At 47.1% G+C, this 24,491-nt stretch overlaps 2 protein-coding genes across 2 annotated transcripts in view; one reads left to right on the top strand and one right to left on the bottom strand.

Annotated features, from left to right (window-relative positions):
* WDR33 (WD repeat domain 33) overlaps positions 1 to 20,514 on the top strand; it is a 116,635-nt gene extending 96,121 nt beyond the window's left edge. Inside the window, exons 9-22 of the mRNA XM_058301180.2 lie at positions 841 to 995; positions 1,091 to 1,169; positions 1,613 to 1,723; positions 1,809 to 1,903; positions 2,066 to 2,152; positions 2,376 to 2,515; positions 3,122 to 3,274; positions 3,887 to 4,939; positions 8,338 to 8,446; positions 11,634 to 12,072; positions 16,541 to 16,704; positions 16,815 to 16,907; positions 17,551 to 17,766; positions 19,875 to 20,514. Coding sequence (XP_058157163.1) covers positions 841 to 995; positions 1,091 to 1,169; positions 1,613 to 1,723; positions 1,809 to 1,903; positions 2,066 to 2,152; positions 2,376 to 2,515; positions 3,122 to 3,274; positions 3,887 to 4,939; positions 8,338 to 8,446; positions 11,634 to 12,072; positions 16,541 to 16,704; positions 16,815 to 16,907; positions 17,551 to 17,766; positions 19,875 to 20,104 — 3,124 coding nt within the window. The 3' untranslated portion in view covers positions 20,105 to 20,514. The remainder of the gene's footprint in view (positions 1 to 840; positions 996 to 1,090; positions 1,170 to 1,612; positions 1,724 to 1,808; positions 1,904 to 2,065; positions 2,153 to 2,375; positions 2,516 to 3,121; positions 3,275 to 3,886; positions 4,940 to 8,337; positions 8,447 to 11,633; positions 12,073 to 16,540; positions 16,705 to 16,814; positions 16,908 to 17,550; positions 17,767 to 19,874) is intronic.
* A 1,075-nt stretch (positions 20,515 to 21,589) lies between these two features.
* SFT2D3 (SFT2 domain containing 3) lies at positions 21,590 to 24,241 on the bottom strand. The gene has a single exon (XM_058301181.2). It carries the CDS (start codon positions 24,202 to 24,204, stop codon positions 23,554 to 23,556), a length of 651 nt encoding a protein of 216 aa, XP_058157164.1. The 5' UTR covers positions 24,205 to 24,241; the 3' UTR covers positions 21,590 to 23,553.
* Between the last annotated feature and the right edge of the window lie 250 nt (positions 24,242 to 24,491).

The raw sequence follows: 24,491 nt of genomic DNA, 5'->3' as shown, positions 1-24,491 counted from the left end.
CATTCACAGTTTATGACTATGTCCTTAATGCTTTTCTTGTGACCAATCACAGCTGTGTACTGATCCTTCTGATTGGGAAGTGAACCATATCCAGCATGAACTGGCTGGAGCACAGCTGCCTTTTTGCCCAAGTCCAGTGGTCACACCCAACATAGACTACAGGTGGCTAGTGCCCCTTGGAGGTGGGCATTGTTCTGAAAGCTTGGGGCCATTGTGGTATCTTTAGTTCGTGTAGTGTCCTTTTTTTAAAGCTTCATTGGATTTTTAAAATTTAATGAGCTCCATTGAATGTCGATGTGTGTGTTCAGTTGCTTCCTCTGCCTCTGTATAATTTTTTCTATCCAGTCCAAGCGCTGCTGCTGTTCTAACTGGAGAATGAGAGCTCTGCTTAAGTAGTGGACTCTTTTTTTAATAAGCAGTTTTATTGGGATACATTCACGTACCATGCAGTCTATCCCAAGTGTACAGTCAATGGCTTTTAGTATAATCACACTCTGTGTATTCATCATCACAAAAATTTTTAGAACAATTCCATTACTTCAAAAAGAAAAACTCCACACCCCTTAGCAGTCACCTCTATCCTTCCCCAGCCCTACATAACCACTAATATTCCATCTTTATAAATCGATTTATATTTACATTTTATATAAATGGAATAATACAATAGGTAGTACTTTGTGTCTGGTTTTTTAACATTTACATTATGTTACATATTTCATTACTTCCAGGTCCCACCTCTTGCCATCTTGATCCATGCACTTTTAAACAAAAATGGCCACTATATTGATTTATACTTGTTTTGAATTCTGACAGATTATTTTCTTGATGCTTTGTTTCTAGTCATGCCCATAAAAACACAGTAATGGAAGTGAAATTAAATCTCAACGGCAATTGGTTACTCACAGCGTCACGTGACCATCTCTGTAAACTTTTTGACATCCGGAACCTGAAAGAAGAGCTTCAGGTCTTCCGAGGTCATAAGAAGGAAGCCACAGGTCAGTGGCTGGGAGTGCCCCACCCCCTGTTGAATATTGCCTATGGCCTTCACAAATCTTGAGTACTTTGGTCTCCCCCATGCTTCTGTTCACAGCTGTGGCCTGGCATCCTGTTCACGAAGGGCTTTTTGCCAGTGGAGGGTCTGATGGTTCTTTGTTATTCTGGCATGTTGGGTATGTAATATATTATGTAAAGAAGTAGGATATTTTATGAAGTGATCATCTGCATGTGTAAAAAACATGGCAAAGTTTTATACATTTTCTGAATGTTCCTAAGTTGTGTATCAGAGACTGCGTGCAGTTTTTAACTCTGAAAATCTGGGGCAGAATAGAAGAGCCTGCGCCTCTGTTTTGGATATGGAAGTCATTAAGAGAGAATAAGAAAATACATTTCCTTGTGTCTTTTTAGAGAACTCAATTTGAAGCATTTTCCCCTCTGAAGTGCTCTTTGAATAAAAGAATATGTTTTTGACAACAAATACCCCTGGAGTTGACCAAATGCAAAGAACAGACTTTGAGTAGCTATTTGTTATGGTTAACAGAAAATGTGTTTTGTTGTGATTGCTCTTGTTTTGGTACCTTGAATGAAAAGACTTCTTTGTGCGGTGCTGTTGCAGGGTGGAGAAGGAAGTGGGTGGGATGGAGATGGCCCATGAAGGAATGATCTGGAGTTTGGCTTGGCATCCGCTTGGACATATTCTCTGCTCAGGTTCAAATGACCACACTAGGTAAGTTTTATTAAAAATGACAAAGAGCAGCAGGAAATAATACTGTATATATTTTTATTGACTGATGTATTTTTTTTTTTTACAGCAAGTTCTGGACCCGAAACAGACCAGGTGATAAAATGAGAGATCGATACAATCTAAACCTATTACCTGGAATGTCTGAAGATGGAGTGGAATATGGTAAGGCTCTTATCCATTTATCTTTCTTTCAAATCTGATATTCTGGTATAGGTTATTGACTTATAAATCGCTAGTGATATGATTTAGTTTTATAAAGTATTAATTTTAGCAGGCCATTATTTTGTAAAATCTTTATTGACAGTGGTGTATTACTGTTTACAGATGATCTTGAACCTAATAGCCTGGCAGTGATTCCAGGGATGGGAATACCGGAACAACTAAAGTTAGCTATGGAACAAGAGCAGATGGGTAAGAGAAGTTGGACCTATAAATTTTACTTTTATTAACTTTTTGTTAACCTACCCCTCCTCATCATGATATCAAATTTATATTTAAAATGCCAAAATTGTTTATGTTGATGAAAGTTATATAAACTGCCTAATTAGAAACTGTTCCTCCAAAAGTGTGTTCATTGATAAAACAGCTAATTTCTTCCATTTCCTTGGTTAATTACTTCTTTTTATGGTTATAGGGAAAGATGAATCAAATGAAATTGAAATGACAATTCCAGGTTTGGACTGGGGAATGGAGGAGGTTATGCAAAAGGATCAAAAAAAAGTACCTCAGAAGAAAGTTCCCTATGCAAAACCTATTCCTGCTCAATTCCAGCAAGTAAGTATCTAAAAGGAAGTCCACCGCATCCACACATCAAGAGGCTCTGGTTGGAGAATCAAATTGCAGTTTTGGAATAGGTTTCTCTTGGATTATCTTATCTGTTAAAGGTATTCCTAGTTCTTTTTGGAGCATTATTCATATAATTCATGCATCCTAAGGCATTGCTCCCATCTATTGCAGTTAGTGCTGAATTTGTCCTGAATCTTCTTTTTATCTTCTTCTATATATTAGAGGAAGGAGAAAGACACACAAAGCAGAGTGACTACCTTGGTTTTCTTTGGCATCATTTGTCTTCTGCTTTAGTTGTTGCCTTCTATACAAAACATATATCCCTTTGAAGAGGATGGCAAGCTTGCATTCTCAGTAACATGCAAGATATTGTACCTTTCCTAAGTTCCTAATTTCTATCTGGTAATGTCCCTGTCTAATTATATTCCTTTGTCACTTAACAATTAGCATTAGAAGAAATATAGTTCACCAGATGAATCAACTTGTGTTGTGACCATGTTTGAACAAGTGTATGACATTATAGAATGTTTTTCTTATTCTAGCATTATAATTTACATACTTACACTATGTTTTAATATTGTTTTCTTTCCCAAGGCTTGGATGCAAAATAAAGTTCCAATTCCTGCTCCGAATGAGGTACTGAATGACCGAAAAGAGGACATTAAATTGGAAGAGAAGAAAAAAACACAAGCAGAAATTGAGCAAGAAATGGCTACACTACAGTACACTAACCCACAGCTTTTGGAGGTGTGTGTGAGGCTGTTGAGGGGGTTTCACGATCATCTGAGGAAGTGGTGGCAGCCCTTTTTTGATATAAAGAAGGGAAGGGACTCTCAGATGGGTGAGATAAGCACCACCTTTTCTTATTGCTGCTGGAGGAAGCTGGTTTCTGAAAGAAGCAGTATACATTTTTGATAGAAAAGATCTAGCCAAGGTAGTTTTAACTTGGATCTACCTGTTAATCCAAAGGTAAAAGCATTGTTTGTTTCCCTGTCAGCTCATAGAGCAGACGGTTAGTTCTTATTTTTTCCCACCCTTGGCAGTTGCCAAGAATGAGGAAATTGTGGAGTCACGATCCTACTGGTAATGCTTGGGCTTTTGCTGACCTCAAGGGAGGTGAGTAGTCCTGAGTGCTGTCTCCAGTCTAAAGTGAGCCTGGGCGCCGAGAGCTCTCAAGTCGGGAAGGCTCTCCGAGTGTTCTGTGGACTCCCATCACTGTTGAGGCCGTAAAGGTGGAGCAGCTTTTGTGTTTGTTTCAAGGCGCCCCAGCCTAATAAGGGATACGCTATTGCCATCCTCAAGGGCTCTGCCTATTTATTTAGCATCATCTTTTTTCTTTTTTTCTTCCTTCCTTTCTAGCAACTTAAAATTGAAAGACTTGCGCAGAAACAAGCTGAGCAAATTCAGCCCCCTCCCTCATCTGGTACACCTCTCCTCGGACCCCAGCCCTTTCCAGGACAAGGTCCAATGTCTCAGATTCCTCAAGGTTTTCAGCAGCCCCATCCATCTCAGCCAATGCCAATGAACATGGCTCAGATGGGGCCACCAGGTCCACAGGGGCAGTTTAGGCCCCCTGGACCGCAGGGACAAATGGGACCACAAGGTCCTCCACTGCACCAGGGAGGTGGGGGGCCGCAAGGATTCATGGGACCACAGGGGCCCCAGGGCCCACCCCAAGGCTTGCCCAGGCCACAGGACATGCATGGGCCCCAAGGAATGCAGAGGCATCCTGGACCTCACGGCCCCCTGGGACCTCAAGGGCCACCTGGCCCCCAGGGTGGCTCTGGCCCTCAGGGTCACATGGGCCCCCAGGGGCCACCTGGCCCCCCGGGTCACATGGGCCCCCAGGGGCCACCTGGTACTCAAGGTATGCAGGGACCACCTGGTCCCAGAGGAATGCAAGGACCTCCTCATCCTCATGGGATCCAAGGCGGACCAGGGTCTCAAGGGATCCAAGGTCCTGTGTCTCAGGGACCTCTGATGGGATTGAATCCAAGAGGAATGCAGGGCCCTCCAGGCCCCCGAGAGAACCAGGGTCCTGCTCCCCAAGGGATGATGATGGGGCACCCGCCTCAAGAGATGAGAGGACCTCACCCTCCAAGTGGACTGCTGGGACACGGCCCTCAAGAAATGCGGGGTCCTCAGGAGATGCGAGGCATGCAGGGGCCCCCGCCTCAAGGATCCATGCTGGGGCCTCCCCAGGAATTGCGGGGCCCTCCAGGCTCACAAGGTCAGCAGGGGCCGCCCCAGGGCTCTTTGGGTCCTCCACCCCAGGCTGGCATGCAAGGGCCCCCTGGACCCCAGGGACAGCAGAACCCGGCAAGAGGGCCACATCCATCTCAAGGGCCAATGCCATTCCAGCAGCAGAAAACAGCTCTGCTAGGAGACGGGCCCCGGGCCCCCTTCAACCAGGTATTATTTATTTCCAACTTGTAGGTGTTAACACATTGGGGAAATGCACTATGCCCCGAATTGCCATTTCTGCATGTAGGAAAGAAGTCACAATTGGAAGTAAACTTTTCTCAGTGATGATAGTTTCCAGGCTGAAGAGGGAATTAAGCAGAATGATGAGTTTAGTGATGCCACTATTTACTATCGTTGTATGAATCTATTTCTCCCCCTATTTTTTTTAGAGGTTCTCCCAGAAAAAAACAACTCCTGGTTAAATACAGTACATAATTGTTGAAGTACTCCAAAAAAGCTGTGGTTATGAGAAAGCAGTGGAAGCATCTACCTTGTGGGTTTCCTTTCCTGGGCCCTTTACTTTGAAGCTCCACGTTCCATGGGTCTACCAGCAAGGGATCTGGCCAGCCTGGACCTGCTGCCAGCTCTGCCTCTTCAGGCTGCATGCTGTATTTAACTCACAAGTGTGCTTGAGGGTCTGCACATCACTGTTTTCATTTCAGTGAGTGCTTTCACAGATCTTTCATTCCAGAGATGACCATTTTAAAATGGTGACCCTCTTGGTGAAATTTGGTCCAAGTTGCTCATAAATACAAGTATTTGCAGGAGAATATTTGCATAAAAATTGGCGTGGCCCTCTTTTGAGGATGCCGTTTTCATTGGCCAAATTTTATTACCCGTTTGTTGAGCCAGCTTAAGAGCTGGTGTTCAGGAGAGTCCAGGTTGCTTGGGGTGAGTTACAAAAGGATTTCTACATAGTTTTATGTTTTGGGGAAGTTCTTTATAGTCTGGAGGCATTATTTGGGCATGAGCAGATAAATGGGTTTGTGTCCCTGTAGTGAGTCACAGACCAAACGCGAGTGAGTGAGCCAATGTTGGCTCCCTGGGTCTCTACCGGAAGAGACTATTTGAAGAGGGATGTGGGAGTAGCTGTGTATATAAAACTGTCTGGTGTTTAAAACACCCCTAAGAATCTGTAATTAAAGGGGACAATTGGATTTACAATTGGGGAACTAAAATAGCTAGTTAAATAAGTAAATTACATTATTCTTCAGTAGCTCTTCCAGAACATGAAAATGTCGTAGCAGTGAAGAATCTGATGACATTTGAGTTTCTTTCCATATTGTGTTGAACTCATCCTAAATTCTGAAAAGTACTTCTAGAGTTACCATGCTTAATTGCTCTAAAAAGATGTATATTTTATTAATTTGGTGTGTTTATATATTTATTTACTACAAGTTATTTTCCTAACCTTATAGTGATGAGTTAATAGTTTTCATTTTGGAGAATAAAAAAAATAATGAACTGTAGCTACCACATTATGGCCAAAATTATAAACTTGTCAGATGGAAGAGGATAGGCCCAAGTTTCTGAGATAATTTAATGTGTTTTTATTGTACCGTATTAATAAAAGATTTTATACTTGAAAGGCCTAATGGCTTTAAAAAATTCATTGACCTTATAAAAAGTATTGTTAGAATTGAGTCTGAAGATTTGATACATTAGATTGCATTTCAATCTGAAAAGTTGCCTGGTGCAAATTTTTGCTCATATTGCTTTTATGCTGAAATCTCACTTCACTTTAACTGGACCATTTATCTAAAGCAAAACTTTGACTAGGGAATTGCTTTCAGGTGTTTAAGTAGCAGCATGAAAGATGCTGGTAAGAGCTGTCTTTGGGTAAAAAGAGAGGGCAGTAAAACAGTATAGAAATTACTGGTACTGTGTTTAGTCATTGTGGCCATTTATAACTGCTGGTGCTGTACCTCTTGCTCTTTTATTTGGCTAGTTTGGAAGTAAAAGCAAATTTGTAAAGTCTGGATGTTTTTGAAACTGTACTGTTCTTGTGGTAGGTCCAATCTCTAAATATGTTTTTTGTATGAAGGAATTTATCTTGTGACAAATAAATATAGACATATATTTAGTTGTCAAATTTATAAGCCCACTTTTCACAATTTAGGATGTTTCATAATATATATATATATGTTTCATAATTTAAATATAGGAATAAAGTAATAATTTATAATAAGTCATTGTACTTATTTGTCAAGAGGCCTGATCCAAGGACAGGGTGGTGAAACAATTTAGACATGGCTATATAAAAATACAGATTATTAGGTCTAGGGTGCAGTTGAGTTCTGAGGTCCTGGGGCAATGAAATTAAGAGGGTCAGCAGCAGGTATGTATCAGACAGAAGTTGCAAGGCCCTAATGAATGCAACCATACCTGAGGTGACTTAACTGGGAGTGAAAACCTTTGGAAAGGGAAAAGTAGAAAGTACAGATAGAAGTGAAAAGAGAAACTCAATATGAGCATCTTGTGCCCTAGGATGACTTTTGGGCCCTAACCGACTGAGATGGTAATTACTCTCTGTTGCCCTAAAGGAGTTGTGGATATGACTGCAGGTTTCACCTATCCTGGCAGGTTTCTAGGTTCTTACTTTTGCCAGAAGTCTCCCCTCTGTCTAGCGTTACTCTTATACGGTGCTACGAGTTTTGACTTTCTAAAGAAAGATTTATTTTTTAAATTTATTTCTTCCCACCCCTGTCGTTGTTTGTATTTGCTGTGTCTTTTTGTCCTCCTTGTTTTTCTAAGAGGCACCGGGGACTGAACCCGGGACCTCCAATGTGGGAAGGAGGATCCTAATTGCTGGAGCCACCTCAGCTCCCTGCTTTGTTGTGTCTTTCATGTTTTCCTCCTTGAGTCTCTTGTTGCGCCAGCTCACTGCACCTCCCGACGTGTCAGTTAGCTGTCTTGCTTGTCTTCTTTAGGAGGCACCAGGAACCAAACCCGGGACCTCCCATGTGGTAGGCGGGAGCTCAATTGCTTGAGCCATATCCTTGTCCCTTGATTTTTTTTAGAAGTGTTTTTTTTTTAAATTTCCCCTCCCCCCTTGCGGCTTGCTTGCTGTCTGCTCTCTGTGTCCATTCGCTGCTTGTTCTTCTGTGTTTTTGCTTGTCTCCCTTTTTGTTGCGCCACCTTGCTGAGTCGGTGTGCTGCAGTGCCTGCAGGCCAGGTGACTTTACGCAGTGTGCGGACCAACTTGCCTTCACAAGGAGGCCCCGGGATGTGGACCCAGGGCCTCCCATATGGTAGGCAGGAGCCCAACTGATTGAGCCACAGCCACTTCTCACCTTGACTTTTTATTGAAGTTCTTATTTGGCATTCCAAGGAAAATCTAGCTTTAAATAAAACCTAAATAAATATGCTCCTTTTTTTTATGGTAAGAGAACTATCTCCTCTTCCTGAATGTAAGGACAATTTTGGTATTATGTAATTAGCTAAATATTTGCTGCTGGAAGCTTTGGGGCAAGCTAGTGTTTTTATGTTGTCAAATTTTAATAAAATTGCTCTTCATGAACCACAAGCTTTTAATTTCACACTGCACTTTACAAACGTCTTTGCAGGAAGGACAGAACACAGGCCCCCCACCCCTGATCCCAGGCCTGGGGCAGCAGGGAGCACAGGGTCGCATCCCACCTCTCAACCCTGGACAAGGACCTGGCCCTAACAAAGGTAAATACCTGCTCGTCTGAATAAGAGATCATATTTTCCACCTTTGTGGAAATGTTAAAATAAATGGTTTTATTGGCTAGTGAAAATAGATGGGTCGGTTAACCTCCAGGAAAAATAAGAGGGCAGTCATTTCATGTGATAGCTGTGTCTTGTATTGTTTCATAGGAGATTTGCTTGGGTAGCCCAAGATGCTGACCAGAGGAACTTGGCTCCTCCTCGTCAGAAGCCAGCCCCAGGCATGGCTGGCCCACCTCAGTGAAGATGGGAGGGGTTCCTCTGAGCGTTCTTTGCAATGCATGTTTTTTCACCTGAGTAGCTGAATTGCTTCAGTTTAAATTTTTTGATGGGATAAAGGATTTTCAGTGTTTTTATTCTCACCTCCTTCCCCCCAAATTATGCCACGTATTGAATTCTTCAGCTGGTTATATTACTCTGCACCATTTGAAAGGAAGAGACCCATGTGTTGGGCTTCAGCCTGCTGATATTATGAACAGCAAAGAGATGAGAATTTAGTTGTGAGGCTCTCTGGAATTGAAGACTTACTCGCAAGAGTTGAATGAGAGCCAGCGTCACTTTTTCTCTGAGGTGCTTCTCCCCTGGCAGGAGCATGCAGAGGTACAGCAGGAGCGGGGGCAGGCACCTGGTTTTAGGGAGCACTGGGGAAAGTGACCCTGTGGAATGTGAATGGAGGGGGTAAGGAGATGGAATCGTCGTGTTCAGCCCACTCTTCCATAGGCTGACAAACTAAATCATCATGAGTCCCTTTGTGGTTGGCACTGCAAAGAAGTTCAGTCTCTTTTGTCAGTTGGTTCAGCTCACAGCACCGTGTGGTGCATATTAGATTTCTTGCTCCTATTTGATCAGACTAGACAAATCCTTTTCAACACGTAGAGCCTTAGGACTTTGGGACTTGAAAGCCCAGTCTCAAATACACACAAGTCATTAGAGGTAGGAAAGGGAGATAGAAAGGAGTTAGGACAGTGTTCATTTTAGTCCTGTCAGTATTGAAGTAGCAGAGGATGTGCCGAAAGAGGTGGCTGGCAGGAAATAAGAGAAAGCAAAGTATCAAAAGACCACCTTTGAAATTTGGGGACTCTGAGAAAAGAAGAGTTTTGCCCACGAGGTGCAGCCACCAGCAAACTGAGAGCCTGCCTCTCTTCCTCTCCCTTCCCTGTGTCTGTCTCCACCTATTTCCCTCTCCTTACTTCCCCCCTTCTCTCTCCTCCTCTCCCTCTTTCTCCCTTTCCTCCTCTCTTTCTCCTCCCAGGGACCAAAGGGAGAAGGGAGAGCCGAGAAAGTGGCCCTGCCATGCCCTCCTGGATTAAGCAGCGCCGTGGCCCCCCTCACCGGCGGCCGCGCCCCTTCTAATCTATAGTGGTGGGTTTCCTTTCCTTGGAAGAGCAGGGCATTTTAAACAGATGGAAGTGAGGGGAGGGTTACTATTCATAGGTAAGTCCAGATGCAATGGGTCGTGCCTCCTCAGGTCAAAGGTCTCCTTTCTGATGTCACACCATGGTCAGGTGACAAAGTCAGAGAAGCCATTTGCTGACAAGTGAGGGCCTGTTTCCCGGGTGGAAAGGGACCTAGGATATTTGCAAACGGACCAAATGAAGAGGCAACTTTAGAAGGTGCTTTCCTCAGCTTAGAGAGGACTGCTTTTCTTGTTTTTGTTTTATTTTGTTTTGTTTGGGGGGGGGCAGAGAATGAACCCAGGACCTCATATGTGGGAAGCCGGAGCTCAACCACTGAGCCACATTGGCTCCCCTGAGTAGGTTTTTTTATTTGTTTGCTTATGTTTTTAGGGGGCACCAGGAACCAAACCCGGGACCTCCGTGTGGGAAGCAGGTGCTTAACTGCTTGAGCCACATCCGCTCCCACGGACTGATTTTAATAAAACCAGGAGGAGGAGGCAGAAAGGGAAGGGAGGGCTTAAGGGAAGAGCCATTCCTTGTAATGGTGTATTTTTATATGCTGAGATTTCTGTACATGTTACATGGTAAGGAGGCATTAGAGTGCCCACAAGAAATGAGCAGAAACTAAGGGGAACAGCATTGGGAGGGTAAGAGATATGCTGGCTGGGGCAGCAGGAGCGGGAGCTCGACTGTATTGCCAGGGAAAGCAGTCAGAAGCAAGAGTGAACCAGGGAAGCAGAAGAATGGCATTTTGAAAGCTTAGTGTTTTCAGAAGCCAGACTGTCCCTTCACGACCTACTTTTTAGAAATGTTTGATTTAAATTGTGTGTTAAATCAGCAATAGGACAGAAGATAGGTTTACATTTACAATGGCTGCAGTAGTTCAGGAGCCAGGACAACGGTCCCTTCCAAGTTCAGTAGTGGATTAAGTTACCCCCACTGTAACTGGCCTCTTTCCATTTTTATTCAGCACTTCTATAAATTATGTGTATTCAAATAAATCTTAAGAACTTAGTGGTTTCCAAACACTGGCCACAAAGAATGGCCATAAAATTCTAGATGAACACTGTCCATGGAGTGGGACAGAAAAGTGTTCCTGGAAACCTTGACCCTGAAGTGCAGCGAGACTGTGTGGTCACCCAGCAGTTGCCGAGAGAACCATGGTTTCTTACAGAGAAACTGGTGATGCCCCTTTGTTACAGCTATGTAAGCTAAGACTCCACGTGAACCACTGACTCAGGTTAAACACGCCAGGGTTGGAGGCGCAGTAGCCCTGGTTGTGGCTGCGCAGGCAGGGACCTGGCTTGGTGGGGGCCACAGGCTCTCCCGCCCCAGGGCAGAGGCGGCCGCCCAGAGCCTTCCTGCCGGGCCTCCGGCACCACGGCTCTCTTCGCCTCATCCCCGGGAAGAAGGACGGTGGTCCTCATGACATCCTGAAAAAAGGGAGCAGGGCAGGCACGGACTTTCTCAGGCCCGGGAGGCCTTCTCCTCCTTTCTCAGTGAATCCGCCAGGGCCGTCCTAGCAGGTGGGCTTCCAGGGGCTCATTATTTGTGAACTTTGCCTTTGGCCAAGCTCTTTAGCTAGCGAGGGACCATTACATGGTCTTTCCATTACATGCTTCCTCAGGGACATCTTGCTTCTAAGCAATGCTCACAGAACCAAGGAGGGAAAATGTCCTAAATAAAAGGGTGCGTTCTGCAGCTTAAGATGCTGCACATCCGACCTGCTGGCAGGCTTGCCGGGAGACTTGTAAAGCTCCCTTTGTTTCCTCTAGGTGACTCCCGCGGCCCTCCGAACCACCACATGGGCCCCATGTCCGAGAGGCGGCACGACCAGGGTGGCGGCCCCGACCACGGCCCGGACAGGGGCCCCTTCCGGGGCGGCCAGGACTGCAGGGGCCCCCCTGACCGGCGCGGCCCACACCCCGAGTTCCCCGATGACTTCAGCAGGCCGGACGACTTCCACCCTGACAAGCGCTTTGGCCACCGACTACGTGAATTTGAAGGGCGAGGAGGACCTTTACCCCAAGAGGAGAAGTGGAGGCGAGGGGGCCCCGGGCCTCAGTTTCCTCCTGATCACCGGGAATTCAGCGAAGGGGATGGCCGGGGCGCAGCCCGAGGCCCCCCGGGGGCGTGGGAAGGCCGCAGGCCTGGAGACGAGAGGTTTCCCCGGGATCCCGAGGACCCGCGTTTTCGAGGGCGCAGAGAAGAAAGGTGGGACAGATAACTTTCTGGGTACATTTCATCTTCCTCAGAGCTTTTTTCTGTTCTCTACACGTGGTCTCCTTCTGCATTGGTTACCAGCCCTATCTTCTTGCAGTTTAGCATTTAGACTTAAAAAATATTATGCTTTTTAACCTTTCCCTGTTCTTTTTGTCTTTGCAACTTAAGGAATCTGTCTTTTTGCTTGCTAAGTTTTATTGGAATGATGAAATGAGACACATACCTAGATTTGGAGCAAAGAGATTCTTAAATAGATACAATTTCTGTGTAATTACCTAACAGTCTTAACAAATTGAAAAATAATCTTCCTACTAAATTCGGTCAAGGTCAGGCTTGAACTCTCAGCTGCTTTGGGGTAAAAAAAAATGAACAGAAGGAATATGAAGAAAAGCAGAACTTGGTGACATCTCAAGTGAGACTCAGAATAATCCATGGTGGCGCTGCCTGAGGGTTTACCACGGGCCAGCTGCTGCTGGGAGAAGGCTGCACTGGCTCAGTGCCGATTCTCAGAGAGGCTAGGTGATGCCTGCTCCTGCTTTCTGTGCTCCTGTCCCCTCCGCCTGGAGGCCTGGAGTTTCCTCCCAGGTGCGGATGTGGCTTACCCCCGGGAGAGCGCTCCCAGCACAGCCCCTTCCTTCACCCTGCTTTCTTCTCCTGCAGAGCACGTAGCCACTGAGCGCTGCCTGACGGGAAGTAAGTACCTCCTCATGGCCTTTATCTCCTGCACGAGGGTAGATGTCATGTGGACAGTGTGCTGGATCGGGGGCAGTAGAGGCTGACACACTGGCGGCACTCGGGATCTGTTTGTTTTTTTATAATTTAATTTAATTTTTAAATTATCTTTAAAAAAGTTAATAGATCACACAAAACGTTACGTTAAAAAACATAAGAGGTTCCCATATACCCCACTCCCCACCCCCCACCCCATCCATTGTTTTAATTGTATTTTTTTGAAGATACATAGATCACAAAAATGTTACATTAAAAAAGATAAGAGGTTCCCATGTACCTCCCAATCCTCCCACGTCAACAACCTCTTTCATCACTGTGGCACATCCATTGCATTTGGTGAATACATTTTGGAGCACTGCTGCTCCACATGGATTATAGATTACATTGTAGTTCACACTCTCCGCCAGTCCATTCAGTGGGTTATGGCAGGATATATAATGTCCAGCATCTGTCCCTGCAATATCATTTAGGACAATTCCAAATCCTGAAAATGCCCCCACATCACATCTCTTTTTCCCTCTCCCTGTCCTCCACAACTACTGTGGCCACCGTCTCCACATCAATGCTAAAATTTTTTCCATTACTAGTCACAGTAGTTCTATAGTAGAATACCAGTTAAGTCCACCGTAATCCATATTTTATTCCTCCATCCTGTGGACCCTGGGATGGTGATGTCCACTCCACTTCTATATCAAGAGGGGGCTTAGATCCCACATGGATGATGGATGCAATTCTGCTTGCAGTTGTAGGCACTCTTGGTTCCCTGGTGTGGTTGTTGACCATCTTCACCTCCCTGCTAGCTGACTTGGGTAAGTCCAATGAACCAGAGAGTAGGAGTTGCAACTCTGCTGAGGCTCAGGGCCCAGCTGGCACATGGGCAGTCCAGAGATTCAAGTCTTCTAAGTATATAGCAACCCCAGCACCATGTTTGTTGACCAGATGAGCCTTGCTATATTGAGAGGTGGCTGGCAGAGGGCTCGGTTCTTCAGAAGGTATTTTCTAATAGGGCTGTCCAGCATGAAGTGGATTCCATAAAGGCAGACACAGAAAGAAGAGACCCACTGTGTTATGGATTCTCCCTGGAATCTGTCTCAGGGAAGTGGTACACTTCCGCTGACACCCCTAGCTCACCTCTTCCTTCCTCCTGGCTGATCTACCTTCACTGTAGCTCGTTATTTCAGCTAGTGTCCATGGCATACCCACCTTACTTGCAGGAAACGTGATTTGGTCCAGTTCCTTGGAACCAAGAAGGTTGTTAAAAAGAGAGGTAGGGAAGTGGACTTGGCTCAACAGATAGAGCATCTGCCTACCATATGGGAGGTCCAAGGTTCAAACCCAGGACCTCCTTGACCCGTATGGAGCTGGCCCACACGCAGCACTGATGCACACAGGAGTGCTGTGCCATGCAGGGGTGTCCCCCGTGTAGGGGAGCCCCACGTGCAAGGAGTACACCCCATAAGGAGACCTTCCTAGCACAAAAGAAAGTCCAGCCTGCCTAGGAATGGTGCCGCACACACCATTATACAGCAAGATGAGGCAACAAAAAGAGACACAGATTCTCGGGCTGCTGACAAGAATAGAAGCAGACACAGAAGAACACACAGCGAATGGACACAGAGCAGACATCTGGGTTGTTGGGTAAGGGGAGAGAAATAAAGAAATGGATCTTTAAAAAAAAAAAGCGAGAGAGAGAGAGGTAGAATGGAAAAGGAAAAACTTTTTTTGGGGGGGAGGGCAGTAAAATTCCAAGTAATAAATGTAGCAGGAATGATGGAATTAGGAAATTCCTTTTTTTTTTTTGGTAATCAGCCAATGTAATCATTGATTCAGGCAAGGATTAGAGAATGTGAAAACCATTGGGTAAATGGTTGTGAGGATTTAGGATATTCTCATGGTGCCAAAGTATTGCCCCACAGATTACTTATTAATTGCAAAGGAGGAAAATGCACTGATGTGATGGTGAAATCTGGTTTCGACACTGCTTTTACCTCATAAACAGTGAGACACACCAACCTTACTGAGAAGGCCATATTCCCTAGGCCAAAAATGTTTAGCCTGAAAGGTAATGAAGAAACAGAGAACTTTAAATTGTGGACATTCTGTAAGATAGCTGGCTGGGCTCTTCAATGACATCATGAAAGACAGAAATACAGGAGAGGGGACTGTTCTAGACTAAAGGAGCCTGGAGTCGTGATCCCTAAGTAGCAGAGTGTGATCTTGACAGAACTCCGTGGTTAAAAAAAGGATTGTTTGTTTTGTTTTTAGGAGGTAACTAGGGATTGAACCCTGGACTTTGTACGTGGGAAGCAGGTGCTGGACCACTGAGCTATGTCCACGTACCCTTGTTTTGTTTTGATTTTTTTAAGGGATATTTGGGGATACTTGGGGAAATTTTGAATTGGGCTGCATATTAAATAATATCCAGAGAGTGATGAAGGTATTGTGGTTATGTAGGAGAAAGTCCTTGTATTATAGAGAAATGTACTAAAGTATTTAGGGGTGAAACATCATCTGTCTGCGCTGACTTTCAAATGATTGAAAATGTAAATGGATGAAGACGAAGTAAAGCAAATGCGGCACAATGTTAAGAATTGGTCAACCTAGGTGAAAGCTATATGGCTGTTCATTGCACTGTTCTTTCAGAGTTACTGTATGTTTGAATTTTTAAAAAATGAAATGTTGTGGTAAAAAGAGAACTGGCTGGAAGCAGGAAAAAGCAGAAGGCCTCTCGTCAGGCCCCAGGGACGGCAGGGGCAAGACTGCTCTTGCTCCCTTCTGACACTTCTTCCAGTTTTTTCTTTTTTTTCCTCCAGTTTCATGGCCTTTCTTGGCCGCCGCCTCTTCTCCCTGCTTGCTTCCCTCCGGCCCCAGCTGCAGAGCTGATCCTTCCCTATAATCTCTGCGCTGCAGCACCCAGCCACCTTGGTTCCCTGTTCCAGAGTTGCCCACCAGCCAGGGCACCAGCTCCGTGAGCCCGATGCCCCCCCTCGCCCCCACCCGTTCCAGTCAGCGTGGGGCGGGTCACTGGTGAAGTCCATGGCCACTCGGGCCTGCGCCTGTGCAGGGGCTTGGACGCGGTCGAGGGCAGAGCAGGTGCCCCAAAGCACAGCTAGTGCAGTTGGTAGGCGGGGTTCTTCCCCCGCACAGAGGAGCAGATGTCCATCACGAGGAATGTGGATGGTAGGTAAGGAGTGTATTTGGAGGCAGCGTAAAGAGCCTGGGCTTGGGGTGGGGTCAAGACTGGCCAAGGTCACATCCCAACCAAGTATCAGTTGCGTTTCCTTAAGTCAGTGACGTAGCATTTCTGTGCCTCAGTTACTCATCAGGAAACCAGAGTTACTAATGGTACTAATACTTCATATGGTGGTTCATATGTCAACTACTTGGCATAATATAAATTTGAAAATTTTGCTATTATTATTCCTAAAGGAAAATTAAAGTAACCTACCACATCCTGGTCTGTCTGTTTTTGCCCCTAATATTGGGATTGTAAAATTTTTATATATATATTTGTAAAATTTATATTTTTAAAAACATGTAATTTTGGTTTTCTGCCATTGAATGTATTGTGTTTGCTCACACTATTGAGCCTCTTTTGAAACAAGAACTGAGCAGATTTATCATAGTTGTTACCTCAGTAATTTGTAACAGTGATATAAACAATAAATTAAAGATCTTAGAGCTCAAGGCATTCCGTTACATAGACATCCTGCTGCTTGCTTCACAGCTTCAGAAGGGGCGCCCCCCCGAGACACGAGGGCCGTGCTCCCCCCAGAGGAAGGGATGGCTTTCCTGGTCCTGAGGACTTCGGTCCTGAGGAGAATTTTGATGCTTCTGACGAAGCCGCCAGAGGAAGAGACCTGCGAGGCCGCGGGCGGGGCACGCCGCGAGGTGAGGGCGGGCGGGGGACACAGGCTCCTGGAAGGCCGGGGCGGCCGAGGCAGCGCGTGTGGACGCGTGGGCGCATGTGTGAGGGCCGCGTTGTTTCTTCTGTTGTGCAGGAGGAAGAAAGGGCTTACTCCCCACTCCCGATGAGTTCCCCCGCTTTGAAGGAGGCCGGAAGCCAGACTCCTGGGATGGAAACAGAGAGCCAGGTAAGGAAGGGCTTAGGGCGACCTAGAGCTGGGGTTCGCAGAGGCTGCCCAGGGCCCCCGGGACGCCAAGGCCCTTCAGGGCCCCCACTTGCTTTTCCACACGGACTTTCTTCATCTACTTCAGCGGAAGCATTTTATCACAGTAGATTGACCACGGAAGCTGATAGGAGAATCGAGCTTTCTTCAGTTAAGCCAGGCACTGAAGAGACTTGTCTAAATATAAAACAGTGCCATGCTTTTCAGTGAATTGTTTTGGTTTGGGAAAATATAGTTAAATGAATTTAAAATTTCTCCATTTTAATTGTTCATTGGAAAATATTAGTAGATACAGCCCTTATGAACAAAATTGTTTTGGAGTCCTCAATTTTCCAGCGTGCGAAAAGTCTCAAGCCTTTCGAAAAGGTTGAGAGCCCCTCCCCTAGACTCTCCGCTTACGCCTGCCTCCTCTTATTTTGGGAGGCACGCTGACTTCTGGTCCTGGCCTTTTTATGCATTTGTGATGAGACTTGCAAACGTGCGTGAATGCCTTTTGGTTCTCAGGTCCTGCCTATTCCCAGCGGTCTGCTGGTCTGCTTTGGGTCAGGCTGCACTTGAGTGAGACTGTTCGACTCCTGATCTCCTGGATCCACGTTTCTTGTTGCAGGGCCGGGTCATGAACATTTCCGCGACGCTCCCCGCCCTGATCATCCACCTCATGATGGCCACTCCCCAGCCAGCAGAGAGCGGTCCTCCTCCCTCCAGGGCATGGACATGGCGTCACTGCCGCCCCGAAAGCGCCCCTGGCATGATGGACCAGGGACCTCTGAGCACAGAGAAATGGAAGCCTCCGGGGGGCCCGCTGAGGACCGGGGAGGCAAAGGTAAGAGGAGGCAGGCGGTTCTAATTCCAGGAGCTGTGGTTGCCAGAGTCCTGAGCCAGGCTGCAGGGCCACAGGAGGCCTTGTCTCCATGCCCTCGATGCCTCTTCCATCTGACCCATAGTAAGGGAGCCAGTCTCCTTTCTCCATTCAGTCCTCCGAGGACCTGGGCTGGGCAAGAGGCACGTGCTCCCGAAGGTGGGACCAGTGCAGGGTGGGGGCCCGCTCCCGGCCGCGGGAGCTCACGTGGCTGGCTGTAAGAGCCCAGCCCCTGCAGGCCTCCAGCAGCCTCGGGAGTTGCTGCCTCATTTGCGTGTTCTACCTGAGCTTTTGGTCAGGGTGCCTCACTGCTTTCTGCTGGGCTCACTTCCTCTGAGATCCCTGCTGTGCCCACCAATGGCTCTTTGGGCCCTCAGGCTGTCCTTGGTGGGGGGGTGTTTTAGTTTCCGGGGCTGCTCAGGCAAATACCATACAATGGCTAAGCTCATGGTTGTGAGGCTAAGAAAAGCCCCAGTCAACACATCATCCAGACGATGCTTTCTTCCTGAAGACTGGCATTCTGGGACTGGCTGCCAGGGATTCTTGGTCTGCTTCGCTGTCACCTGGCAGTGCACAAGGGGGGTCTCCTGTCCTCCCTTCTCTTCCCATTTCCATTGGCCTTCAGCTTCTTGGTTCTTTGTGGCCTGCTTTCTCTCTGAATTTTCTTTTTTTAAAATTTATTTCTCTTCCCCCCCCCCCCCCAGTTGTCTGCTCTGTGTGTTCTTCTGTGTCCGCTTTTATTCTTGTCAGCAGCCCGGGAATCTGTGTCTTTTTTTGTTGTTGTGTCATCTTGTTGTGTCAGCTCTCCACGTGTGCGGCACCATTCTTGGGTGGGCTGCACTTGCTTTCTCGCTGGGTGGCTCTCTTTACAGGGCGCACTCCTTGCGCACATCAGCACTGTGTGTGGGCCAGCTCCACGCGGGTCAGGAGGCCCTGGGTTTGAACCAAGGACCTCCCACGTGGTAGGTGGACGCTCTATCTTTTGAGCCCAGTCTGCTTCCCTCTCTGAATTTCATTCTCTTATAAAAAATTCCTGTAATAGGATTAACGCCCATTCTGATTGAGATGGGTCACACCTTACCTGAAGTAGCCTCATCCAAAGGCCTTATTTAAGAGTGGGTCCACAAGCACAGGAATGGATTTAGTTTAAGAACTTGATTTACTGGGATACACACAGCTCCAAACCTCCAGAAGGGAGTTGTCCTGCCCCAGGAGGAACACTGCTCGTGGGAAAGCCCCTGGCCTGGAGGGAGCGCTTCCTGGTGGGTTTTCTACAACTTGAAACCCGGGTTCTTTACAGGTGGCACTTTGAGCCAGGAGCAGTAGCCACCAAATGTAGATTAACTACAGCCCTTCGTAGTTGCCTATGTGGTATAGCTAGGGGCTGCTAGAATTCCCCAACTTTTGCTCCAGCACCCCCCAGCCCCCCAAACTGCTCAGGGCTTTCAGTCTCTCCATTAGTTCTTGATAATGGTTTGATTCTTTTCAGAGCAAAGCCCTCAGACACTACCTGCCGTGTAGCCAGCAGAATTCCTTGCCTAGATACCATCTTGTGGCTGCTCTGAGTGGTGTGACCGTGGGTGCTCCTGGGCATTTGCGGTCTTTGTAGGGCCCTGGCTGAGGACAGTTAGGTGGTGATGCACTGGCACCTCCCCTACCCAGGCACCCCCAGGTGCTCCTAAGCTTTGCTTTCTGAGAAGCCAAAAGGATTCCTTGGGCTGGCTCTCCTAACCTCTTCCGTGGGGCGCCCCCATAGGGCTGTCACCCTTTGGCTTCCGTCCTCTTCAGCCCACAGCTCCAGGAACTGACCTGGTTGGAGCTGCGAAGCATGGCCACATGCCAGCATGGAATGAGAGGTGGCCAGGGGTGGGGGAGTGGGGGCTGCAGAGGGGATGAAGCCTCCCTCAGTACACTTTCTGAGACATACCTTTTAATGCTCTGAAAGCCAGAGCTAATTAACACCCTTTAAAGAAAGACCCAGAAGTGTGCCCTGTTGTTGTAAAATTTTTTCCAGGAATTGTGTTTCACAGGAAAAAAAAGAAGTCACATGTGAAATCCATCTGTCATTTCAGGCCGAGGGGGCCCAGGACCTTCCCAGAGAGTGCCAAAATCTGGGCGTTCCAGCTCCTTGGATGGGGAGCATCATGACGGATACCACAGAGAGGAACCTTTTGGGGGCCCTCCCGGCAGTGGCACTCCTTCTCGAGGGGGCAGGAGTGGCAGTAACTGGGGTAGAGGGAGCAACATGAACTCTGGCCCACCAAGGCGAGGAGCTTCCAGGGGTGGTGGGAGGGGACGGTAGAAGTCGGGACTGGGCACCCCAGGCCTCTCTGGACAGTATTTAAGAACTTCTTCCCAAGACTTTCCAAGAGAAACAGAAGGAAGCCTGCACCATTGTAGCCCTGAACTCTTTCCTGCAGCAGCTGAATCCCAGGAGCCCCGGGGAGGTCTTCGCAGTGAAGAGACTGCTGCTGGCTGCCCGTCGCAGCTGGCTTGGTTTTGTCCCATCCACCCTCATTGCTCTAACCCTGCATTGTTTTGTGAAGATAAAAGCTGGAATCTTTCCTGTGTCGTGAGACACGGAGCACCTCCACAAATTTAAGTTCATGTCCAATTGGAAATTTGTTTCTATATGTACAGTTTGTCAGAGAAAAAAAAAAAGTTGTTTTTGTATGAATACAGAATGTGATTTACGCAAGAATTAACAGAAAACATCTAGTTGTGACGTGCTTGCCTTCAGGAAACCCTGTTTCCACCAAGTCCAGCCTGCTCAGTGGCATATATATAACTGATGTACATGAGCATATAGGCACACAAACTGCTCAGTAATCTCAGCTTTATCTGTGAACTTGGTTTTTAAACAAAGCTTCATACGGCCGTTCTTTCACACTATTTTTCTCAAAGAATGAGAAATATCCTGAAGTAGTTTCATTGGTTCAAAACTTCAGTTTTCTAGCTGTCCACATAGGGTTCTCCCAGCGATCGCACCTTCAACTCCAAATGCCGTGGTTATGCTGAAGGGAACTTGAAGTGGCAGAAATTCACTACAGATGGCCTTCTGAGGTGCATAAATCATTTCACAAATTACTTAAAACAATTTTGCAAAACCTCTCTTCTACATTATAGTGGCTCTGTGGGAACACCAATGTGTAAGGCAGAGGACAAGTCATAATGACTTGCAGTGAAACCATGACATTCTTAGTTTTAAATAAATAAATTAATATTTGGCCTAGTTTGGATTGGAGGCCAAAAGTTTGGACTGAGGAACCCTATGATATTTTCTGATATTCTGTTTTTTTTTTTGGCGGCCTTTATTAAAAGCACAGTACTGGGGGCCCCTTTCCCATTTCCTTATATTGTAAACTTCAGTTTGACATCAGAGAGAAGTTTACTTAAGCACATTTAGCAGGGCCAAAGTCTCATTGGTGGCTTAGGAAAAGGACACTGATATAGTTAGGTGATAATGAAAACCTCTGAACTGGTTCTCTACTGATTTAGAAAAAAAAAAAAAACCCGAAAATGTTGACCAGACACACTGCTTCTTGGGGTGTTAGAACCTGAAGGCTCCAATAAGTCATTTTCCTTTGAAATTAAAAACACCTTATGTAGCAGCACCATACCCTAACTATATTGTTAAGGAGACTCAAGGTTGCTTTAGGTTTGTGGATATTATTTGCCCTTGTAGTTAAATTCTCAGCAGCTAAAAAGGGATTCAGAGTACAAACCTATCTAAATTAGGCTCCTCCTCTTGAGATTGCTGTGGTATGGATTTTTTTTTTAATAGTGATTTTGTAGGTTTAGGCTTTTATTATATTAACATGACTTTACAAACATAGTATCTCAGTAAGCAGATAACCAGATCACATTTTGGGAATGACTTCATTTAGCAAAAAATGAGTCTCTACATTATGTATTTAGTAAAGGTAAATATATAGAGATATATATGGCATTTTAAAACATCAATGTCAAAATACATGACTGTGCTTTGAATTTTAAAATAACTAGGTTTTTAAACGATGTTCACATTCTTTAGAAAATGCTGAGGTAATTTTTAAAACCTTGACTTAAAAATGTATCAACATCAACATGAAAACAATCTTCAGCCATGCAAATCCTGGCCATTCTAGAGAAACCACTAGAACAGAAATTAGTGGACTACAAAGAGTTTCTTCTCCCCAGCTCCCACAAGAGTAAGTCAGCCTTAATGAACAGCCAGTGGCTGTTCATATAAAAAGACAAATAAGACGGTGAAGATAGTGGCTTTGTCCTGAGGACACTTGGTTGTTCCTCTTGAGGTAGGTAGCCCTATCTTCTGATAGGGAAGTAAGGCAGTACTCTTGTAAAACACAGGGCAATCTGTAAGCCTGCAGTGTGGATGAGGGTCTCACGTCCTGCTAAAGCAACACTGGAATCCAGCCTCAGAAAAGTTATTTTCCACTTTGGGCAAACAAATGCACAGAAAAGGAGTTTTCAACCTCGACTGAACACGAACTCCATGGGGGACTTCAGGAAAATACTGCTCCTGGGTCCAGAGACTCAGAGGTACAGCTCAAGTGATTGTGATGCGCAGTAAAGACTAAGCCATCCACGGAGGATTTTACATTTTACATACTAGTTACTACATAGCTACTGACAAAACATGTCTTATGGACTCATCAGAATCAGGCCCTACCTTCTCGCAATAAATTCTGCAATAGTAGGCAAAAAGTCTTGAGCCCAAAACAAAGACATCTGGTAATGGGATGGATATGAAAAGCATCCTACCTACACCACATAATCTGATGTCAACTTAGGAATCGATAGCAGTTTAATAAGCAGTTCATAAAATAAGGGGTGGAAATTAGAACTTGTAGAAATCCGTCAAACAGGATGAAATGTACAAACGATTCCTGCCCTGTGACCCCTGTGCAGTGCCCTGCAGGATGCTCAGCGGTCCAGCAAGCCGCCATTTACAATCTCACTAGACACCATGTTCTCAAGCCAGAACATTGCCCCTTTGGGTCACTGCTTTAGTCATCTGATATAGAACTAATTTTCCTTTAATGTTAAAAGGCATCATACCATACAAGTTTTATGATTGGAAAATAAAACCCAAAACCCGAGATAAATCATCTTAAATTACTTTTTAAAATCCAGTGGCTAAGTTTAGTCTTTAATATTAAAGTGCCTTTGATAATTTTATGGATCCACTCATACTGAAGAATGAGGAAAATAATTTCCAAGTACAGCGAAAAAAAGGGGGGGGGGGAGGGGGGCGGCTAACACTATTGGAGCTAAACTACCACAATCCACCACTGGATTTTTTTTTTTAAGCAATGAGAGAGAACGAGAGAAAAGCTACAAATACTGCTCATTTAAACCGAGGAGCCACCTTTTGTTTCCCAAGGTTCATAGTGCGGCTGAGTCACAACCTATCATCCCCAATGCAATGACAACAGCTCTTATTTTCAGGGAGCAAACGACTGAGCAGAGCACAAAGAAATCGAGGGGTTTCCGGCTCTGCTCAGGTTTCAATACTCAAATACGCTCAAGACTGCAGATTCTCCACTACAGTCAGGGACCGGCCTTCGCCCTGCGCAATCCACGGATGTCGCGGGGGCAAGTCCGGGTCCGCGGCGGGCATCCGGGCTGCGCCTTAGCACGGCAGGGAGGTTCGAGGAGGCCGGGGGCTCCCTGTGGTACCGCGTCCCTGCGGCCGGCACACGAGCTGCGCCTTGGCGAGGCTGGGCGCTCCAGGGAGTCCCGCTTCTGTCAGACGGGCAGCGTCTTGGCGAGGCTGGCGCGCGGGCCCAGACGTCCGAGGGCGAGGCGCAGCGCAGAGACACCGCCCCACGGCAGCAGGCCGAGTAGCATGGTCAGCAGCGCCGCCACCTGCGCGCAGGCCCCGATCACCGTCAGCGGCGTGCTGCGCAGCTTCAGCGCAGCGTAGAGCGTGGCGCCCAGCGCAGCCACGTAGAGCAGCGCGGGCCGCGACGGCACCTCCTCGCCCCGCAGCAGCCGCTCGCACGCCGCGCCGCCCCGCAGCAGTGCGCCGCCCGCCAGGGCCAGCGCGGAGCCCAGCGACCAGAGCAGCGCGAACTTGCGGGCGCGCAGCAGCAACACGGGCGCGTAGAGGGCGGCCAAGCCGAAGCAGAGCGCGGCCAGCAGCAGGCACAGACCGCTCGCCGCCAGCCGCTGGGTGCGCGTCACGCTCGGCACGCACGTCGCCTTCGGCTCCGGCTCCGCGGGGCCGCGCGCCCAAGCCCAGCGCAGGCCAGCGCGGCTCAGTCCCGGCCCTGCCGCCCCGGCCTTCGCCTCGGGCTCCTCCGCCTGCTCCGCGGTGAGCAGCGGCACAGCGGCCGCCGACCTGCCGGCTTTCGCCTGCGCCAAGTACTCCTGGAGCTGGCGTTGGAGGTCCGCCATCTAGGACGGAGCGGCGCCGACTTCCGGCTCTCCCCGGGTTGCTGGCGGAAGCGGCTCGGCCCGTGGGCGACGATTGGTCGGCCGCGGCGCTAGGGGCGGAAGTGTCCGGGCGGCAGTTGTGCGGCCGCGGGTTCTTCGTTCGTATGAGTCCGAGTGCTTCCGGTCCTTACACTTTTCTCTTCCCCCGCGCCAGGTCCTGGCGTTTGTTGAGTAGGCCTGTTAACCCTTGGAAAAATCGTTTACGCAGTAAACGTTAGCCGGAGGGAGGGGGTGCTTGTGGCTGCGAC

The sequence above is a fragment of the Dasypus novemcinctus genome, chromosome 7, assembly GCF_030445035.2.
Source record: "Dasypus novemcinctus isolate mDasNov1 chromosome 7, mDasNov1.1.hap2, whole genome shotgun sequence".
Lineage (NCBI taxonomy): Eukaryota > Metazoa > Chordata > Mammalia > Cingulata > Dasypodidae > Dasypus > Dasypus novemcinctus.
The sequence above is the reverse complement of the archived record's forward strand: the minus strand, read 5'-3'. Positions and strand labels throughout refer to the sequence as shown.